Source organism: Nelumbo nucifera, chromosome 2, assembly GCF_055504915.1.
Source record: "Nelumbo nucifera cultivar China Antique chromosome 2, China Antique-T2T, whole genome shotgun sequence".
Lineage (NCBI taxonomy): Eukaryota > Viridiplantae > Streptophyta > Magnoliopsida > Proteales > Nelumbonaceae > Nelumbo > Nelumbo nucifera.
The window spans coordinates 16,521,086-16,543,638 of NC_142650.1; the positions used below are offsets into that span (position 1 = coordinate 16,521,086).

General features: G+C 39.7%; 2 protein-coding genes across 7 annotated transcripts in view; one reads left to right on the plus strand and one right to left on the minus strand.

The window, feature by feature from the left end:
• Window positions 1-22,553, minus strand: part of LOC104597028 (cytosolic enolase 3-like) — a 41,707-nt gene that overhangs the window by 13,874 nt on the left and 5,280 nt on the right. For 5 of the 6 annotated variants that reach the window (XM_088899140.1, XM_010258413.3, XM_010258416.3 and 2 more), the window contains 4 exons: window positions 10,679-10,755; window positions 10,027-10,130; window positions 8,883-8,981; window positions 8,635-8,723 (listed from right to left, as the gene is read on the minus strand). In XM_088899140.1, coding sequence (XP_088755266.1) covers window positions 8,635-8,723; window positions 8,883-8,981; window positions 10,027-10,130; window positions 10,679-10,755 — 369 coding nt within the window. The remainder of the gene's footprint in view (window positions 1-8,634; window positions 8,724-8,882; window positions 8,982-10,026; window positions 10,131-10,678; window positions 10,756-22,553) is intronic. The other variant, XM_010258414.3, reaches the window with a different exon arrangement.
• LOC104597027 (uncharacterized) lies at window positions 10,762-22,464 on the plus strand. Its single transcript, XM_010258412.3, has 2 exons — window positions 10,762-13,678; window positions 18,818-22,464. The coding sequence occupies exon 2, from the start codon at window positions 21,829-21,831 to the stop codon at window positions 22,096-22,098; it is 270 nt and encodes an 89-aa protein (XP_010256714.1). The 5' UTR covers window positions 10,762-13,678; window positions 18,818-21,828; the 3' UTR covers window positions 22,099-22,464.

Here is a 22,553-nt window from a genome sequence, read left to right on the forward strand (position 1 = left end):
TATTTAGAGGCAATTAAACTTCTCCACCATGAATTTCTTTCAAAAGAAAACCTCCAGCTCCACTTACTAAGCAAGGTAGAATTTATCACCTTCGATTTCCTTAAGGCCAGACCCCCTTCGTCCCTAGGCAAACAGACTTGATCCCAGTTCACAAGATGAGTTTTTCTCTCCTCTTCCCAACCCCTCCAAAGGAAATTCCTCTGCAGATTTTCAAGCTTCTTAGCTACTTTGGCTGGGATATGAAAGAGGGACAAGAAGTAGGTGGGAAGGTTGGCCAGTGTGCTTTTGATTAGGGTCACTCTACCTCTGGCAGAAAGATACTTAGCCTTCCATGAGGATAGTTTTTTTTCCATTCTCTCAATAACTGGATCCCAGATAGCAGAATAGGAGCATTTTGCCCCAAGAGGAAGCCCCAGGTACTTCACAGGAAAGAAGTTCACCTAGGCCAGCACTCTAGTACAATCCTCCAAGTTTGGAACATGAACCACCGGAATGATTTTACTTTTATGCAGGTTAACTTTGAGACCTGAAACTACCTCAAACCAACACAGAATTCCAAGTAAGAGTTCCATCTGGTCAGTAGAGGCATCTAGGAAACAGAGGGTGTTATCAGCAAACTGCAAGATGTTAACTTTTTCTACTTCCGGAGCAATAGCAAAACCATCCCAAAGCCCATTAATCGCAATCTTTAAGGAGAACTGAGACAAGAGTTCCATTAGGCAAATGAAGAGAAGAAAGGAGAAGGGGTCTCCCTATCTGAGGCCCCTAGAACTTTCAAAGAACCCCGCAAATTGACCATTTATCAAAACTAAGAACTTGGGAGAGGAAACACAAACTTTGATCCAATTCCTCCACTTCAAACCAAACACCTGGCAGAAACCACTTGACAGTTTTTGTCCTTTTGTGCCAAACCATCTCTGCATGCCCTTATATTAGCACACCTGTTAGAAACCAAGACCGAGCCAATAAGCCAGTTATCAAACAAGTATACTCAAGGACAAAAGCACATGGGGTAAAAACAGCCAGGCAAGATCCAGCTGTACAAGAGACAAGTGGCAATCTTGATTCTTAATTTCTTGATTTGTTACAACTACCAACTTACACATCTATAAATACAAGGAAAAGTAATAAGAAAGCTGTGAAAGATTCAACCCAGAAACCTCTTTGTTCTCTCTCCCCTCTCCCAATTCTTCTCTAGGAGATCACACTATCTCGAATCAGTGTTTGTTTGGGCAGAAACCCAACAACTGGTATTAGAGCCAATGCCAACCACACGATCCAACTCCATGGAAGACAGGGTTGATCAGATGGAGATCGGCTTGCACAAGGTCACCACCGACCTCCAAAATATCAAGGAGTCGTTGAATGCCATACTAGCTCAGATTAGGAGTAGTGCTACTGATAGTAACTGTTGTAAGGCTTACTTAATTGTTACTTTATAGCTGCTGTTAGTAGGCTGTTGGACAGTTACAATTACTTGTTTCTTTTTTCTTCTTTCTTTTTTCTTATTATTTTGATTCTAGGATATGCCGCCAGGGGCATACTTGTAATTTCTGATAGGAAATATCTGGCCGAGTCATGCAAAGGTATAACAACCTCCCAAGCAGTCTCTGAAACACTCCCTTATCAGAAAAAGGCTCACCATCTGTGGCAGAAAGCTTGTGATTAGGATCAATGGGAGTGGAGATAGGCTTAGCTCCAAGTTTACCCGTTTCAGCAAGAAGATCAAGGACATATTTGCACTGAGATATGAAGATACCATCCTTAGACCGAGCAACTTCAATACCCAAGAAATACCGAAGATCTCCCAAGTCTTTGATTTCAAATTCAGAGTTGAGAAATCCTTTTAGTTTACTGGTCTCTTCAATGTCATTACTCGTGACCACAATATCATCAACATAAACAATCAAGAAGGTCACTAGAGTGTTATTTCTCTTCAAGAACAATGTATGTTCAGATTGTGTTTGAATGTAGTCAAAGGAGACAAGAGCAGCCCGAAATCTCTCAAACCAAGCCCGAGGAGATTGTTTGAGACCATAAATGGATTTGTGTAGTTTACACACCTTGCCTTTCATTTCTTTCCCATACACCCCTGGAGGTAGAGACATATAGACTTCTTCATGCAGATCTCCATTCAAGAAAGCATTTTTAACATCAAACTGGTGTAGGGGCCAGTCAAAGGTAGCTGCTAGGGAAAGCAAGACCCGAACTGAAGTCATCTTACCTATAGGAGCAAAGGTCTCAAGATAGTCAATGTCATACATTTGGGTGTAGCCCTTGGCAACCAACCTAGACTCATACCTCTCAACCGAGCCATCAGAGTGATATTTAATGGTAAACACCCATTTACACCCCATTGGTTCCTTCCCTTCCGACAAGTCCACAATATCCCAGGTATGGTTCTTATATAATGCTTCAAGTTCAGTCATCATAGCATCCCTCCATTCAGGTTGAGATAATGCTTCCGGTACAGACCTGGGTAACGCATGTGAAGAAACAGAAGCAAGAAAGGAGTAGTAGGAAGGAGAGAGAAGGTTGTAAGATAAATGTTTGGAGATGCAATGGGCTGTACACTTCCGCTTGCCCTTGCGAAGAGCAATAGGAAGGTCAAGGTCAGGGACGGTCGAAGCTGGGTCAGTAGAGGGCTGACCTGTTTCCTCAGGAACTATGGGAGTGGCAAGATGTTCTTCTGAAGGAGTGGAAACAACCTGCATATGTCTGAATCTCCGCCTTTGGTAACACCTTTGGAGAGTAGGAGCAGAAGCAAGAGGAGGATCAGGGGTGGGTCCAGTGGAAGAGGTGGACACCCCATGATCAAACTCACAAGGGATGGGAAGAGGAACAGCTGGAGACATAGCAAAGGTTTCATCAGATGTCTCCCCCTCAAGAGGAATACTAAAGAAAGGAGTCAACTCTGCAAAGGTGACACCCCGAGATACAAAGCGGGTGCCACGAACTGGATCAAAACAACAATAACCCTTTTGTGTAGAGGCATATCACAGAAACACACACTTATGAACCATAGGTTCAAATTTATGCCTTTGGTGACTATGAATATGTACATAACAAGTACTCCCAAAGACACGGAGAGGGAGAGAAAAGAGATCCTCATCCGGGAAGAGAACACTAAAGGGGATTTTAAAGCCAAGAACCCTGGAGGGCATACGGTTGATTAGGTAGGTAGCAGTATGAACAGCATCTCCCCAAAACCTTACAGGAACATGGGATGCAAATAAAAGGGATCTGGCAACCTCAACCACATGTCTGTTCTTTCTTTCCGCCACCCCGTTTTGTTGTGGAGTGTAGGAACAAGAACTTTGATGAATAACCCCAAAAGTTTCAAGATAGGTGGAGAGGGTTTTCTCAAAATACTCCTTAGCATTGTCAGAATGGAATATTTTGATATGGGTATTAAACTGGGTGAGGATGAATTCATGAAAATTTTTCACAATAATTGGTACTTCATCCCGGGATTTCATGAGATAAATCCAAGTATAACGAGAATAGTCATCAATAAAAATGATAAAATACCTGTAGCCCCCCATGGTTGGCATGTGATATGGCCCCCACACATCAGAGTGAACAATATGGAAAGGAGAAACAGATCTTTTATTACTGATTGAATAGGAATGTCTACAATGCTTTGCTAGCTCACATGACTCACAATGAAGACTAGATAAAGACACTCCTTTAAACATATCTGGGAACAGATGACTTAAAGCAGAAAAAGACAAATGACCAAACCGAAAATGACATAACAAAATCTTGTTAACAGACTGACACAACTGACTCTAAAGCAACTCCATGAGGTGGTCCCAAGGCTTGATTTGGTGTGTCCAGCAGGTATATTCCGTTCGCCTCATGGCCACTCCCAATCGTCCTCTGAGACTACAGGTCCTGAAAAACACAATGAGTGGGAAAGAAGGTTATGCTGCAGTTCATGGACTTTGTTAAGCTACTAACAGATAAAAGGTTTGTGTTAAGCTTAGGAACATGGAGAACAGAAGATAAGAACAGGGTGTCAGAGGTCTTTATATCTCCTTTACCAAAGATGGGGGCAAGTGACCCATCGGCAAGGGATATTTTCTCTTTCCCAGAGAGGAGATGATATGAACAAAAAAGGTTAGATAGGCTGGTCATATGGTCTGATGCACCGGAATCTATAATCAAAGGGAGTTTATGATTACCTGAAAATGAAGCATGATTTGCTAAGGCATATGTACCTGAGTGAGCAAAAGTCGATGAAGAGGATGTACTGCTAGAAGGGTGGGCTGAAGAAACTGTAGCTTCCAGATGATTTAGGAGCCTCCCATACTTCTCAAAGTCTAACTTCATTGTAGCCAACTACTCAATGGTTGATGTTTTCTCACTCTCCTTACTTCCCCCTTCAGGTACTGTAGCAGCATTAGCAGTCTTGAGTTTTCCCGCTTGACTGCCCTTCTTAGGATAGGTGAAGTTTCCAGCAGGTGTCCTTGGTATGCCGTGGTTTCTTGCAATATTCACACACCTTCTCCCCCTTTTCAATAGGCCCCTTAGATTTCATTCCCGCATGTGCAAAGTGTTCTGTAGGTGGATTCTGCAACTGAACTTGTCGTCTACTTTCCTCACTACTTATCATGGCATATGCCTGTGATAGAGTAACCTCATCTCTGGCCAAAATATTCTATCTGATAATATCAAACTCCGGGTTGAGTCCAATGAGAAACTCGAATACCCTATTTCTCTCCACCAGCTTTCTGTACATTTTAGCATCCTTTTTACTCTCCCATAGAGTAGTAGATTGCTACACTCTTCTCCCCCTGTCTCAAGTTCTTCACATCACTTTTCAATTTGTACGCTCGGGCTACATTCAGTTTCTGTGAATAAGTCTCAGTTACACTGTCCCATATCTTCTTAGTAGAAGACATCCAGAGATAGTGTTGGCTTATATGAGGTTGCATAGAGTTAACTAATCATCCTATAACGGTATAGTTCTCTTGCATCCATCTCTCAAATTCAGGATCTGTCTCTTCGGGTTTCACCTTACTGCCTGTGAGATACCCGAGTTTTCCTCTACTACAAACATAAATTTTTATAGACTGTGCCCAAGCAAGATAGTTCGTCCCATCTAACTTAATTGTGGTAACACCAGTCAAAACGGAATCTACTGGAGCAGGTCCAGAAACCGGCACCTGCTTGAACTCACTTCCGTATGTCTCCATTAATCAAACGGAAAACAAAGAACTGAAATTTTAACTATGTAAACTTACTTGAAGTCAAACCAGAAATAGGGTGCTTGAAGAACTAGGGTTTTGCTCTGTCCAGCAGATGGGAGGAAGAGAGAAGATGGTGCCACACCAACCAGACTGACCCAAACTCTTCCTAACCTGAACCGCCCTCCTTTAGCAGTCACAAGACACCTTCCAAGCACAGAACGCCACACCCAAGCTTCACCTTTCCTGGTAACCTCGAAAGTCTCTAGTTGGCTAGGGTTTCGGGCAGCAGCAAAACGGCATCACTTCTTGGCAAAATTCAGCCAGAACTTAAATCTCCAAACCCTTCTACCAACTAGGCAAGTGATTCTCTATACTATAGAGAACCTATCTCTCCATACACTCTCTTGATTTTAGAGTGTACAGGAACAAAGAAAAAAGGAAGAAAGAAGAACTGTACCCGCTCTGATACCAAGATGTGAATCAGTCTTCTAATATCAGATTTAAAATCAGTAATTAACAGTGCAAATCAGATCTGAATAATAGTGCAAGAGTTGTGTATGTCGAAGAGAAGAGGTAAGAGAAGAAGAAGTCGAATCATTCACCATTCTCCTCTAACCCTATTTTATTAATCTCTAATAATTAATGATGACAAGTATGCCCTTAAGTGGGCGGCCAGCTTGGCAATTACATAAAGAAAATAAAACAAGAACAAATAGCAGGCCCATTAAGTGAGGCCCATCAACATAAAATAAAAGATAAAAAATAAAGGATATCACACAAGCAGCTGCTAGGGCCCATTCGGCCCAGCCTCTTTACATCCAGCAATGGTACCAGGTTACTCAATGCAAGGCCCAGTTCTTTTGTACAAGGGTCGCATGGTCCTCTCATCCACTTCAGCACACTTGCCTCAGTTATTACAACTGTACCACAGCTCACCAGAGGGAGGGCACTCAGGCATTTTAAGAGCATACCGCCGCATTGCATCACACTATTTTTGGGTGGGCATGAAGCGCATCATTAAGGAATTTGTGGCAGCATGCCCAACGTGCCAACTCCAGAAATACGAGGCGCAATCACCAGCTGATCTTCTCCAACCACTAAAAATACCAGAATTAGTATGGGAAGAAATCTCCCTCGGCTTCATTGGGGGTCTGCCCAAGTCTAAGGGATGCTCCGTCATATTGGTGGTAGTTGACTGATTATCAAAATACGCCCATTTTATACCATTGGCACACCCCTATAGTGCTGCAACAGTAGCAACCGTGTTTGTAAAGGAAATAACACATTTACATGGCACACCGAAAGCTATCTTGTCGGATCGTGATCCAACATTTCTAAGCAATTTCTGGCGTGAGTACTTCAAGCTCCAAGGCTCCACCCTCAACAGGTCTACAAGTTACCACTCACAAACAGATGGGCAAACAGAGGCTATTAATAAATGTTTAGAAACATATTTGAGGTGTTTCGCCAGTGATAACCCACGACAATGGGTTAAGTGGCTACCTTGGACAGAATTGTGGTATAACTCCACCTTCCACATCTCCCTGCGCATGATGCCCTTTAAGGCACTTTATGAGCGTGACCCACCTCCCATTCTTCCCTATGAAAAAGGATCCACCTCAGTAGCGGCGGTTGACAGTCACCTATCAGACAGGGACAACATTCTCAAAGAGCTCAATGTAAATTTGACACGGGCTCAACAACAAATGAAGGCCCAATATGATCAACACCACTGGCAAGTGGAATACAACATAGGTGATCTGGTTTATTTGAAGCTTCTCCCTTATCGGCAGGCTTCACTGGGGCGGCAAAGATGCCACAAGTTATCTCCAAGGTACTATGGACCATTTTCCATCACTGAACGGATTGGAGCGGTTGCATACAGATTATCTCTACCCCAGTCCTGTCGTCTCCACCCTGTCTTTCATGTATCAAATTTGAAAAAACATGTGGGTACTTCAGTTTACATTGCCCCAACTCTACCAGAATTTGATGAATATGGACATGCAATTTTTCAACCAAAGCAGGTCATGGGTTATCGCTGGATCAAACAGCATCAGCAGGTGGTACAGGAAGCTTTAGTCGAATGGCAAGGACTACCTCTAGAAAATGCAACGTGGGAGGCCTGCTCAGCTCTAAGGCAACAGTTTCCTCACCACATCCTCGAGGATGAGGCTGCTTTGGAGGGGGAAGGAACTGTTAGAAACCAAGACCGAGCTAATAAGCCAGTTATCAAACAAGTATACTCAAGGAGAAAAGCACATGGGGTAAAAACAGCCAGGCAAGATCCAGCTAAGCAAGATCCAGCTGTACAAGAGACAAGTGGCAATCTTGATTCTTGATTTCTTGATTTGTTACAACTACCAACTTGTACATCTATAAATACAAGGCAAAGTAACAAGAAAGCTATGAAAGATTCAACCCAGAAACCTCTCTGTTCTCTCTCCCCTCTCCCAATTCTTCTCTAAGAGATCACACTATCTCAAATCAGTGTCTGTATTGGGCAGAAACCCAATTATCAACAATTTAATTTGGAATATTTCCCACAATTGATCCCCACCTTATCCATCGAAAAAAAAGATCCCCAACTTTAGACATTAAATCATTCACTAAATGCTATTTTGGTTTGGCAATACTCTACTAAATTCAGACTCAAGTCATATCAGTGAAAAATCATTTGGTATCAATGCTTAGGCTCATATATGATCCTACATCATTTGAAATGTGGCAATCTCGATTCTTGGTTTCTTGATTTGTTACAACTACCAACTTGTACATCTATAAATACAAGGCAAAGTAATAAGAAAGCTATGAAAGATTCAACCCAGAAACCTCTTTGTTCTCTCTCCCCTCTCCCAATTCTTCTCTAGGAGATCACACTATCTCAAATCAGTGTCTGTATTGGGCAGAAACCCAATAACACTCCAATTATCGACAATTTAATTTGGAATATTTCCCACAATTGATCCCCACCTTATCCATCGAAAAAAAAGATCCCCAACTTTAGGCATTAAATCATTCACTAAATGCTATTTTGGTTTGGCAATACTCTACTAAATTCAGACTCAAGTCATATCAGTGAAAAATCATTTGGTATCAATGCTTAGGCTCATATATGATCCTACATCATTTGAAATCAGAGCAGGTCCTACATCACCCTAATACTAACAAATAACTTTTTCTTTGAAGAAAAACTAACAACTCTTAAATAAAAAATCATCCAAAAAACATGAAACTTCCACCGTACAAGGAGTCAAATGAAAACTGATCTCTCTCTATGGATTTTCCCTAATGTTGTGTCTACATTAGTCTGTCCTGGCCCATTAACAGGCTATGTTTAAGTGCACACATGCAGGGGCAGCACTGTTGTTTGGATATAGATCAGATATGCAGATAACCTAGTAAAAGATATCCTTCATAAAAGAAATACAAGCCAGACCTGGCAAATCCCATGCGCAGATAATAGCTTGGTATTTTCCCAATCCTCCTTGTCAAATGGCTGCTCAATTGATACAATAGGATAGTCTGCTAGAAAAGCCAAGAGATAAAAGCTGTACTAGTCCATTTAATTCATTGATGAGATTAAAGAAGGCATTAAAATAATCATTATATATATATATATATATATATGTGTGTGTGTGTGTGTGTGTGTGTGTATATATATACATATATATTAGAAAGCAGTACCTGCACAGAGTTGTACATACATCTCAATCATTTCTTCTCCTGTCCTGAAATTCTGTCCTGACTTGTTTGGGGATTTGAAGTCCAGGTCATACTTGGTTCCTAGATCAGGAAAGAGAAATAAGCACCATTCATTTGAAAACATGGTCAAAATATTTGAAAACAACCGCACTCTTCAACCAGAGCCCATGCATCACTAATTGATAGGTCATGTGTATTGCATAGCATGGAAAGAATAGATCTAATAAAAAGGAATAGCAGAACAAAATTTAACAGATCATGTCAATATTCCGACAGTGAAAAGATTTTTTACCAGCTAGCTTGCTGGTAAGGTCTCTGGCTGGTTGTAGCAGAGACTTGGGATTGAATCCCTGCCTTCACTGTGGTTTGGGGGGGGGGGGGGGGGGGGGGGGGGGGGGACAGTGAATATGTCACTGAATAGAAAGGAATGACAGAACGGAATTTATGTATCTGACCCCATGTAGTTGGGAAAAGGCTTAGATGATAATGATTATGATGACAGATCCAAGCACTTCTATTAATAATTGGAGCAGACTACAATAGGTTTGCATCAGTACTGTGCAATGAACCTGCTGGGTTACCCAATCCATTGCCATATTACTGTAAATGTCAACCTGATTCATCCCTTCTCTAGCAATCTGATATACCAGAGCATTGACAGATCTTTTAACCCATCTAAACAAGATGTTCAGATTAATACTAAAAGTGAGATATTTATCATGCAGTTATGTGATTTTAATATTATCTATCATACAATTACATGGTAATGAGCCTAACTTGTGGACCGTGTTAGCTTGCAAGATATTTCTCCCCACAATTACACGGTTATGTAACAAAATTTACATACTTGCTGCTATATTTTTATCCAACAAGCTGATCTACTAGAGCATTGGCAGATCTTTTAACCTATCTAAACAAAATGTTAAGTGAGATACTTATCATACAGTTATATGATTTCAAGATCATCTATCTATCATTCAAAGACATGCTAAAGAGCCCAAATTGTGACCATGTTAGGTGGCAAGGTTTTCTCCCCACAATTACATATTATCAAACAAATTTTACATATTTTCCGCTATACCTGTAAGATACTAAGATCAGTCGGGATAAAAAAAATTATAATCACCTAAGCAGAAATTAGTTGCAGCAACATCCATTGCTATCTTGATTTTTCCATTGTATCCTGTTTGGTCTATTGCTTCTTTAACAAGATCCAAGCCTTCTTTGAAACTGAAAATTGAAACAAAGTCAGCAGTGATGACAATATAGTATCCACCCCAGAATTTACATTAATGTTTTGCATCAACTATCAAGCAACACGAAAGTTGATATAGTATTCACGTTGTGGATTCTAAAATATGGGATATTTTCTCATTGATTCTAAAAGTAATAATAACGCATATAAGTATATAACCTCAAAACAAGAGAATTCAGTTAAACATTGTCTAAACTATCTAGGTTCAAGTAAACAAATCCTCTACAATGACACTCTTTTAGGGCCAAATCTTCTATTAAATTATAGGCTCTCAAAGTCTTTTCACACTGTTCCAACCCACATCCTTTTTGATCTGGGTATTATCGTCTCTGACCCTTGAACTGCACCAAATAATAATTTACACCTTATTGGATTAAGGATTGGCATTTGATGCACAGGAAACTATCTTATGACCTACTTAGAGCAAGCCTAGGTTCACCAAAATAATTAATTATTTAATTTATTGTTTCTGGTATGTATACTAAATTAACAGAAAAGACCATTAAATGAAGGAAAAACTTGCCTGGAGATATTGGGAGCAAATCCACCATCTTCGCCAACATTGCATCCAGATGTGCCATATTTTTCAGTAATAATTGCCTGCCCATTGAACAATGAAGCACTTATCATTAGCATAAGATCACAATACTGCTGCAGAATTTACTACAAGGTACAGAAACCACTAACAAGATGATCTTAACAATCTAAGACCAATTATTGGCATGATAATTTGACCAAAGATTATCAACCGGGAGGGGTGCATTGATTCACAAAATAAAAACTTGCAACAGTTGAGTGAAAGGCAGCTGAAATTTTATTTTATTTTTTGATCAGTAACTTGATGCTTTTATTAATAATACCAGAAAATGTACAATATGTATTTTACAGAAGTGTATGCTCTGTATATGATTTTCAGTTTAATGTTATGGAGCAGTCCTACACTGCTCCCTCAACACTCCTTCCTTTCAGGACCCTATACTTACAAGTTACAATGGCTATGTGGTGATCATTCAATTCAAGTCTCCATGGTCCATTCATTTCACCTTTTCACCAGAAATTTAATAGTCTTTGAGTCCCCTTGAACAATCAACCTCCGGATGACAAAGGAAAGTAACTGAAATTTTATCATGTGTGCATATCCATGATATTTTATCATCCACATATATGATGAATATTAAGCATCAATATGGAGTTACATAAAAAATTCATTACTAAATCTCCTTTTCCTTGTTGGTCAGTTGATCCATAGGGATCATGCATTCATGCTTTAAATGTAAGAGAGCTAGAAAAACTCTTTTGGTCATAAATAGAATTTTCTTGTTTTAATGCATGCCCTGTCTCTACTTTTGACTTAAAATATCATCAAAAGTATCAACCCCCTAAGCAAGGAAAAGAAAAAGAAATTTACAGTGAGGTGGGCAAATTGTGCTATTGAACTAGGCGTTAGTTGCTTAACTTATTTAGTTTGCTTATATGAAAAAGTTTGAGACCAAATGGACCTAACGTAATAATATACATTTATAAAATTTAGAAAGATCATTATTAAATTAGATAATAGTTACATGATTACTACTTATAAGCAAGGCATAAAAGAAGGAGAAAATGGAATTTATAGACTCACAAATATTAAAATCATGCTAGATGCATCAGAGGAAGATCAAAGGGTCTTGGTAATGGATGACAAAATCAAGGAAAGATGGTGACACTATTATAAAAATCTACTACATGAAGAATAGGGCTGGAAATATTTGATACAACACATAAACACAACAAGAAGTTAGTGGGTTGACCTGTTTAACACGATTAATAAATGTGCCAATTTTGTCTTGACCCACTTAACTCGATAATGACTTGTTTATGACCCGAAGTTTCAAGCATTAGATCATGTACGTATATTTGAATAAAATACTATTATGGTTGGTAAAGATGACATTGAATTTTTTTTTATGAATTTGTCAAGGTAATGGATGACTGAATGTTCATTTTACTATTTCAATCTATTTATTGTTTAATTTAAACAGGTTAATCGTGTTGATTTTGTGTTAGTTCTGGTTATATGTGTTATTTAGTGTAGGATAAAATGGGTTAATCGTGTCAATTCAGGTTACACGGGCCATGTCGTGTTGCATGTGTAATAAACAGGTTGTGTTCGTGTTGAAATTTTGATATGATTAATTAATTGTTTCGTGTTCATTTGACCTATATATTTGAATACCCTACCTCAACACAACATAAGAACATGGATTTCCATCCCTTACAAAGAGACATTAATATAATTGAAAGTAGGTACTTTTACAGAAGTACTAGAGTTTCTATAAAGTGTAAGCTTTAAATAAGAGGAAAGTGCTAGCACTTGATGGTATTCTAAATTTTTAATACAAGTCTAAAAGGATAGGGGAGAGGTAGGTTTTCATGGCCAACTAAACTATTTAATAAGATAATGAAAAAAAAAAAAAGAAAATGCCAGATGATTGAAGAAAGAGCGCCATGGTGCATATGTTTAAAAACATAGGTGATATACAAAGTTGCAATAACTATTGTGGGGTAAAACTCACGAGTCACACTATGAAGCTTTGGAAAAGAATAACAGAGGTTACAACATGAAACAAGTATACCAAAAAAATCAATTTGGCTTTATGCTGGGGGACCAACCAAGGAGGCTATCTTTTTATTGAGACAATTGATATAAGGGATTAGAGAAAGGAAGGATCTTTCTTATGGTATTCATTGGTCCAAAGAAAGCATATAATAGAGTTTTTAGAAAGATAGATTTTGGAAAAGAAAGAAGTTCCAAATAGGTATGTGAACCTAATTAAGGACACGCATAAGGATGCAATAACCAATGTTACAACACCTATGGGAAAGACATCAGAGTTTTCAGCTAAGGTGGAACTTCGTCAAGGCTTAACACAACCCTTGTTTGTTTGCACTTTGCACTAGTCATGGATGGATTAATTAAACACATACAGGAGGAGGTCTCAAGGTGTTTCTTGTTTGAGGATGACATAGTAATTGATGAAACTAGAGAGAGATTAAATGCAAAATTTGATTATGGACAAATACTTTAGAAACAAGAGGTTCTAAAATAAGGACAAAAACATTATATATGCAATGTAGATTTAATAATAATAATAATAATAATAAGATTATAAATCATGGAACACTTAGGATTTGAGACCAAGAGATGTCTCCATATGACCTCCTTCATTATTTTGGTTTGATAATTCATAACAAGGGTTAGATTGAAGAGGATGTCACCCATAGAATTAGAGCAAGATGGGAAAAATGGAGGGCTGCATCTAAAGTCCTATGTGATGAAAAGTGGTTATAAGGCCAACAATGTTGTATAGAGCAAAATGTTTGGCAATCAAGAAACATATCCAAAAAATGAGTAAGCAAAAATGTGTATGTTGAGATGAATGAGTGGCAAAACTAGAAAGGATAAGTTTATAAATGTACTTATTAGAAAGAACCTAGGAGTAACTCCAATAGACGATATACTAATAAAAAAAAATTCCAATATGTTGGATTGAAGTCTTTGTATGTATGAGTATTCGGCTGATAAGAGTTCTTATTAGCCTATACTTAAGTTTAAGTTGTCCTGTACTGGGCCTTTGTTAATGGGCCTAATCCTGTTTAATGTTTTAAGTTGTCTGGGTGTCCCATCACTAATCAGGGGCATTCTAGTAACTTCCTGTATCATTGTACTACACCATAATATAAATAATAGTACTGTCGACTGAGCAGAGAGTTCGACATTCCTGCATCTCTTCTTCTTCTTCTTTCCTTTTCTGCTACTTCGGCTACAGTAATTTAGCTTTCATGGTATCAGAGCATTAGCTTCTTCCTGGTTTCAGCCGGCACACACTCTCTTCTCTTGTTGTCTTTTCATCTTCTCTCTCCCTTTTCTGGGTTGCTGTAGAAAAGACCTAGGGGTGTAAGAGTAAAGCAAGCTCGAACCTAGGGTTTCTCTTGGTTGTGGGACTCAAGGGAAGTAAGACCCAGAAGTAGATGTCCTACTAGGTTATTTCCAGCAAATAGTAGCTATTTGGCTACTAAGAGAGGTCTGTGTAGGACAGACCTAGTTGAGGACTGATTTCAGCAGTCCTAGCACTAGCCGAAAGGGGCTTAGCTACTTCTACAGTTACAGCTTCGGTGCTCCAGCAAGACTCGCACAGACTTAGCTTCTTCTACAGAGCCACTGTTCACTTGCTACTGTTGCGGCCTCGAACTGTTCACTCACTACTGTACCCGAACTGTTGCAGTTTTTGGTTCAGCCCAAGTGAAGTCTATCTAGTGTTCTACCAGCACTGTGAACACTTTTACCATCATAGCAATGTGGCAAACAGCTCCAAGTTCAGGGTGGTTATCAGTCCGAAACCCCTCACCACTGCTGTGAGATTACCTAGGGAGCTGCCAGCTCCAGATTGTTCAGCACTGTGAACCCTAGTTGAGGACTGATGTCAGCAGTCCTAGTATTGGCCGCAAGGAAGGGCACTCTCTTTACAGTTGCAGTACTCAAAGTTCAAGTGGAGTCTGCATAGCACAATAGTTGAGAACCCTTAGCTTCAGGTCGGTTACCAGCCCAGAACTCCTTGCTTGCTGTTGTAACTGAACTGTTTCAGAACTGTGACAGTCTCGGCAAGTCTGAAACTGTGTCGAGTGCTGTCAGAACCTGCTGTGGTCATTTCAGCTAATCAGATCTGCTCCAGAACTGGTTCAGAACCTTCAGAACTGCTTCGGCTAGTCTCAATCAGTGTCACCTACACAGTGGCTGCAGTCAAGATGTCTTCAATACCCAGAGATGTTTCTTCTAGAGATAACAGGCCTGCGGCAAGTGGGAATTTTGTCACCAGCAACAATGATGACAACTCACAAAATACACCAACAGTGTCTTCTTCTCCTATGGGACAGGTTGTTGATTCCTCTGGAAATGGTACATTGGGCTTCTCTGCTAGTGAGGTTGAGATCCTTAGTAGGGCATTAGCCCGTCTAAGAAATAATTCTTTTGCTTCTACATCTCTTGCTAGATCAGGTACAGCCTCTGCCTTCAGTGCCACTGGCTCTATTGACTCTACTTCTTGGGTTATTGATTCCGGTGCTACTGACCATATGACACATATGTCTTCCCTATTCTCTTCATATCATTTGTTGTCTGGTCAGGATAAGATGAGAGTTGCTGACGGGTCTTTCTCCACTATCTCTGGAAAGGGAATTGTTGACCTAAGCAAGGACCTCTCTCTTAAATCAGTTTTACATGTTCCCAGTCTTACCTCAAATCTCTTGTCTGTTTCAAAACTTACCAAAAATTTGAACTGTAGTATAACCTTTTTTCCTACTCATTGTGTCTTCCAGGATAGATTGACAAGGAGAACGATTGGGTGCGGTCATGAGTATGGAGGCCTCTACTACCTTGATGCAGACATCGGCTCAGCCTTACAAGCATCTGCTGCTAGTAATCCGGAAAGTGTGGAGTCAATAGCTAAGCTGCATCTTTGGCATGCTAGGCTAGGTCATGTGTCTTTCTCCTCATTAGAAATGTTGTTTCCCGAATTGTTTAAGGGCATTCCAAGTCAAAGTCTAACCTGTGAAGTATGTCAAATGTCAAAACAATGTAGAACTGTGTATCCAATTTCCAGCAATGAAATTTGTGCTCCTTTTGATTTGGTTCATTCTGATGTCTGGGGCCCTTCACCCATTGTTTCCTTTGATGGCTTCCGGTACTTTATCAGTTTTATTGACCACTACTCTCGTTGTACATGGATCTACCTGTTAAAAGGACGGGATGAAGTACCACGGATAACCATGGCATTTTGCAAGATGATTGAAACACAGTTTAATAAGAAGATTAAGCAATTCAGGTCAGACAATGCTGCTAAATACTTTGAAAAATCCTTGAACTTATTCCTGGAAGATGCTGGCATACTACATCAGTCATCCTGTGCTTATACTCCTCAGCAGAATGGAGTTGCTGAGCGCAAGAATAGACATCTATTGGAGACAGCTCGAGCCTTACTATTCCAACACAAAGTCCCCAAGCAATACTGGTCTCAAGCTGTACTTTCTGCATCATATCTGATAAACCGGATGCCATCTAAGGTGTTGGGTATGAAAACCCCTTTCTCTGTTTTGTGCCCCACTCTTCCAGACTTTCCCCTTCCTCCTCGGGTCTTTCGCTGTATATGTTTCATACATGTGAAGGATCCAAAGAAGACTAAGCTAGATCCTAAGGCTACAAAGGGAATATTCTTGGGGTACTCTCCTACACAAAAGGGTTACAAGTGTTATGACCCTGTCTCCAAGAGAAAGTATGTCACCAGAGATGTGGTGTTCTTTGAGTCTCAACCCTATTTTCAGTCTTCTCAGAATCCTCTTCAGGGGGAGACTAGTGGGATGGAAGAGGATTCTCATTCTCCCTCCTTTTTTGTTCCCCTATCTACCTCGGGTCTTCCATCCTCTCCTCCTACTCCTTGTTGTGACATTCCGGGTCAACCCAGTGAGGCTCCCACTGTGCCGGTTACCTCTCCTGATGCTGCAGATGTTCTTGAAGGCTCCAGTAGGCAACAAAAAGAGATACTTACATACAACAGAAGGAAAAGGGGTCCTCAACCTCATGACAGCAACCAGTTGGACTCGGATCAATCTGTCTCTACAATCCAAGGTAATTTCAACTCTCATACTTCTGATTTGGATCTTCCTATTGCTCTCCGTAAGCCTATCCGCTCTTGCACCACCCGGCACCCCATTGCTGATTTTGTTTCTTACTCACATTTATCTCCTGCCTATCACTCCTTTGTGTCTGCTCTTTCCTCTGTGCGTGTTCCTTCTAGGTACTCAGAGGCTGTATCTGATCCAAGGTGGAAAGAAGCTATGAATGAAGAGATGAAAGCCCTAATGAAAGCAAGAACTTGGGAATTAGTGGATCTGCCAGAGGGGAAGACCACTGTTGGGTGCAAGTGGGTGTTTACTGTAAAGCACAGGGAGGACGGGTCCATTGAAAGGTACAAGGCCAGACTTGTGGCAAAGGGGTTTACTCAGAAAGAAGGGATTGACTACAAAGAAACCTTTGCCCCGGTAGCAAAGCTCAACACAATTCGGGTTCTATTGTCACTAGCAGCAAATTTTTCATGGGAACTTCATTAGCTGGATGTGAAGAATGCCTTCTTAAATGGTGACCTTCATGAAGAGGTATTTATGGAACCTCCACCAGGCTATGACTTTAGTAGAAAGGTGTGCAAATTGAGGAAAGCATTATATGGGTTGAAGCAATCTCCCCGTGCATGGTTTGAGAGGCTCTGTGGGGCCATGAAGAAAGTGGGGTACACTCAGAGTGGTGCAGACCATACCTTGTTCATAAGGAGACAGGATAGCAAACTTACTGCACTCATTGTTTATGTGGATGATATGGTAATTACCGGGAATGACTTGGAAGAGATAAAAAGACTGAAGGAGTTTCTAGCTTCTGAATTTGAGATCAAAGACTTGGGTCATTTGAGATATTTTCTTGGGATTGAAGTTGCCAGGTCAAGAGAGGGAATCTACATATGTCAGCGGAAGTATGTTCTTGACCTCCTAGAGGAAACAGGCATGATGGGGTGTAGGCCAGCAGATACTCCAATGGAACAGAACCATGGCCTGCAGGAATCAGTAGGGGAGGACTACTATGATAAAGAGAGATACCAAAAATTGGTAGGGAAGCTGATATACTTATCCCTCACTCGGCCAGATATTGCTTATGCTGTGCATGTTGTCAGTCAATTTATGCACTCTCCAAAGATTCCTCATATGAAAGCAGTTGAAAGGATTCTCAGGTACTTGAAGACTTGCCCAGGGAAGGGAATTCTCTTCAGGAAAAACAATAGAATTGAAATTGAAGCCTACACTGATGCAGATTGGGCTGGGTCTGTTGGAGACAGGAAGTCAACCTCGGGTTACTGTACATTTGTGGGAGGAAACCTGGTCACATGGCGCAGTAAGAAGCAGAATGTAGTGGCTAGATCAAGTGCAGAAGCAGAGTATCGAGCTATGGCCCACGGGGTTGCTGAACTCTTATGGCTCAGAACTCTTCTTAATGAACTTGGCATTAAGGCTGAAGGTCCTCTCAGGCTGTATTGTGACAATAAAGCTGCCATCAACATTGCCAACAATCCCGTGCAGCATGACAGGACAAAACATATTGAGATTGATCGGCACTTTGTTAGAGAAAGAATTGTCTCGGGTGAACTTTGTGTGCCTTATACTCCATCTGAGATGCAAATTGCGGATGTACTGACTAAAGGGCTGGCAGCAGCAAAGTTTAGGGACATGCTTGGCAAGCTAAACATGATTGATATCCATGCTTAGCTTGAGGGGGAGTGTTGGATTGAAGTCTTTGTATGTATGAGTATTCGGCTGATAAGAGTTCTTATTAGCCTATACTTAAGTTTAAGTTGTCCTGTATTGGGCCTTTGTTAATGGGCCTAATCCTGTTTAATGTTTTAAGTTGTCTGGGTGTCCCATCACTAATCAGGGGCATTCTAGTAACTTCCTGTATCATTGTACTACACCATAATATAAATAATAGTACTGTCGACTGAGTAGAGAGTTCGACATTCCTGCATCTCTTCTTCTTCTTCTTTCCTTTTCTGCTACTTCGGCTACAGTAATTTAGCTTTCACAATAGATGATAAAATGAGGGAAAGTAGACTAAGACGGTCTATTCACATATAGAGAAGACCATCTACAGCACCAAATGGAAGAAGTGACTTGTTACAAGTTGAAGGGTATAGAATAGCTAGAGGAGACCAAAAAACATGGGCTGAAGGAGTGGGAACTGGAGAATTATTTGAGTACCAAAAAAACATGCATATGGTATTGAACAGGATTCCTATAGCTGACCCCTTATAGTTGGGATAAGGCTTTGATGATGATATGACACTGAAACAGAGTAGAATGGCAGAACAATTGGAGAAGGCTTAGTTAAAGTTAGTTTTCTTTGTGATAATTTATCCCCCTCACCTCATGGAAGGTATGATAGAAAAACGTCTAAGCTTTCATGCATTCCAGAACCAATATGGTGTTTTGGGCCCTGTCCTGCCATTTTACTTATTAAAAGTTGTTTATTTGCAATGATCAAATTACTCAAGTGCTCACTTGGCTTGTTCGGGATCTTCCCAACTCTATGGAGGAAGATTCTTCAACAATGATATATTTGTAATGTGCTTTACATTTTAGTACAAAATATTTGTTTTTCCGATTTCTAGCACAAGTCCCATTTTGCTTAAAATATACAGAAAACAAAAGTAGTTTCTGAAATATCTTAAATTCCTGAGAAAAGCATTCTGCTCCTATGCTATAGAAATGTAATGGAAGAATTAGAGACAGATAGTAGTGTGGACTTCCCTTAGGAGTTGCAGAGTTATATATTAGATAGTCTATCTTTTGGTATGATGCATTGTTGGGTGAGGAATTTGTGGCTGTGATTGTTTTAAGGAGATGTTTCCCAAACATCTGTCTTTATTGGCCTATGTTTCTTAGTTTTCTGAAGATTAGAAAGTAGGGTTATGAATTTTTTCGAAGATTGCTTCTTGGGGTGGTAATTCCAGTAGTTGGGTGGTAGGTATATATAATTGACCTAGGGTATTTGGGGCCTCTTTTAGTATGAGTTTGTAGGTGTTTTCTTTTGGTTGCTCGGGCTGTAAAGCCTGTATACTGCTTGTATACTTTTTTCTTATTTTTTTGAGAAAAAGGCAATGTATTATATAAAGCTGAGAAAAATAATGTACAAATCCCTCTTCAGTAAGATACTGCACAGGGGCCACACATCCCAAAAAAGTATGCTAATTACATCACAAGCCTAGATACAAAAAGATTGCTATAATTAAAAGAAAAAGTGTAAGGTGTATCCTTTAACTTCTTATGAACAGATGCCTATGAATAGATTTTACCCCATAAACTTTTCAATACTGTATCTTCTGTACTGTATTTGTCTTCAAAAAGCCTCCTGTTTCTCTCTGACCACATAACCCAAATTTTGCTACTGATATCACTCTCCAGAGTATTTTTCCCTTTTTAGACAGGCTCTCAACTGCCAGCACCATAATACCTCCTTCTGATCCCTAGGGAAGCAGAATTCACCATAAAACAAACCCACTGCTTGCTGATCAAAAAAAAAAAAAGACCAATGCTTCTTTCCAGAGCCTCCTTGAAAATTGCAATGAATAAATAAATGTTCTGCTTCTTCTAAGGCTTCTCCACACATCACACACCTGCTTTGCTCCACCACCATTTCTCTTCTTCCAAGCCTGTAGCCGTTAAGCACTTTCCAGGAGTGGCTGTCCAAAACACAAAAAAAAAAAAGGAGAGCTACTGTTTTCCAAACTCTATCCTCCAAGAAACTCTCCAAATCCTCATAAATCAACCTTCTATAGAAAGATTTAAGCAAGTTTATTAAACAAGTTTATCAATCATGATTGAATCTTTGATCAACTTATCAACAAATTCATAGGAGCTACACTCATGTGCAATCAACCCTTAGCACAAAAGTTGCAACAAAATGCAACATCATGCAGTGGCTTCTAAAAATGGCCAATGAATCAGAAAGAGGATTTTGACAGAAATATTTCATAGAGGTTCTTTATGCAGCAAAACCTTAAACACCCAAAATTTTCTAGAACTCTACAACCTATATACTTTTCCCCTTGATTGATAAATTTGTCATTAAAATATACACTAGGAACTGGTTTAGCTACTTTTTCCAGAGAAAAAGGCCAGAAGGTTGACACTAAGGGCACGTTTGATAACTCTTTTTAGAGGTCTGAAGTCTGAAATTCTTGCTTTTCAAATGCCAGACTCGTTTGGTGTTGCATCTGAAAACCGACCTGAAATCTGTTTTCAGATTGAAATTTTAAGTTCACAGCCTGGCACTTAACGTGCTCAGATGCGTTTCAGAGCCAACACAAAGTCGAAAATGCCCTACTAAAAATTGCAAAATGGCACGAATTACCCCTGTTTAACCCCAAACCTAAAAAACCTAATTCATTTGTATTTTCTCTCTTGAACGAACGAGAAGGAAGATCGCCGCCTGCATCTGATTTCTCTCTAGGTTTCTCTCTCGAACAAACCTGCACGTCTTAAGATTGCTCCAGTTTTCATGGCCGCAAACCTTTGCGTTGAACAAACTGCATCTGAAATTGCTTCTTGCTGTATTCTTAAACTTTTAGGGGTAGCACTGCACGACCTACGGAGACGACCTGTGAAGCGGTTTGGATGCAGCGGAGGAAAGGGGAAACGAACACTGTGAATAGGGAAATCAAGCTTGTCACGGAGCTTCCTCCCAGTGCAGAAGGCTTGAACTTTGTCGGCTTCCGTGAGCGATGAGTCCAGGGGCACACCGCTGTGGTGACCCACAAGGGCTTCGCGTTGTTAATCTGGTCACCATGCCGCATCATGATCACCGTCCCAGGGGCGCACCGTCGAAACCACTGATGGGCATGGTCTATGCTTTCTGATGATTGATGCATCTAAGATGTGAAACGTTTCAGGCGAGGGCGAGATGACGAGTTAGGGAACGATATAATTTTCTGAATAAATTATATTTAAAGTAGCTCTGCTTCCATTCCATTTGATCACAACTTCACAACCTTCGTGTTGCCCAATTTCCAAACAAAAAATTTTCATAATCCAAAACAGAGGATGAGTTCGACAAGCAGAGCTTGGACCGTAGCTGCGAGCATTGGAGCAGTTGAGGTTTTGAAGGATCAAGGTTTTTGTAGATGGAACTATGCTCTTAGATGTCTGCATCACCACACCAAGAACAATATGGGATCCTTCTCTCAGGCCAAGAAGATCTCTTCTTCAATGGCCCCGGTGAGTAAGAAGTTGATGATAGATCAGCAGAAGATGAAGCATTCTGAAGAATCCCTTAGAAAAGTTATGTATTTGAGTTGTTGGGGTCCCAATTGAACTCACGGTTCTGTACATATTTCTCTGTAAACTAAACTAAACTCTAATGGAGAATACATGTGTTACAATTTCCTTCATTTCTTATCGTTAAGTTTTATCTTACATCTTCTTCCTCCCACCTTCCATTCACTTTTTAAGACATGGTTCCCCATTTGTGACCAGAATTTAAGTTTTTTCTGAATAAGTTATATTTTGAATTAAATAATTATTTTAATCAATTATTTGAATTGAATAAATTATTTTTTATTTTTTAATCAATATTATTTTGAATTGAATAAATTATTTTTAGTTTTTATGAGTTTTTTGTATTAATTATAAATTATTTTATTTTTATTATTGTTGATTAATTTAATATTTTTTATTAGATATTAGTTACATATTTAGTATTTAATTATTTGTTTTTATTATTATTTATTAATTAATTACTGATTTTATTAATTATTTTCATCTTGATT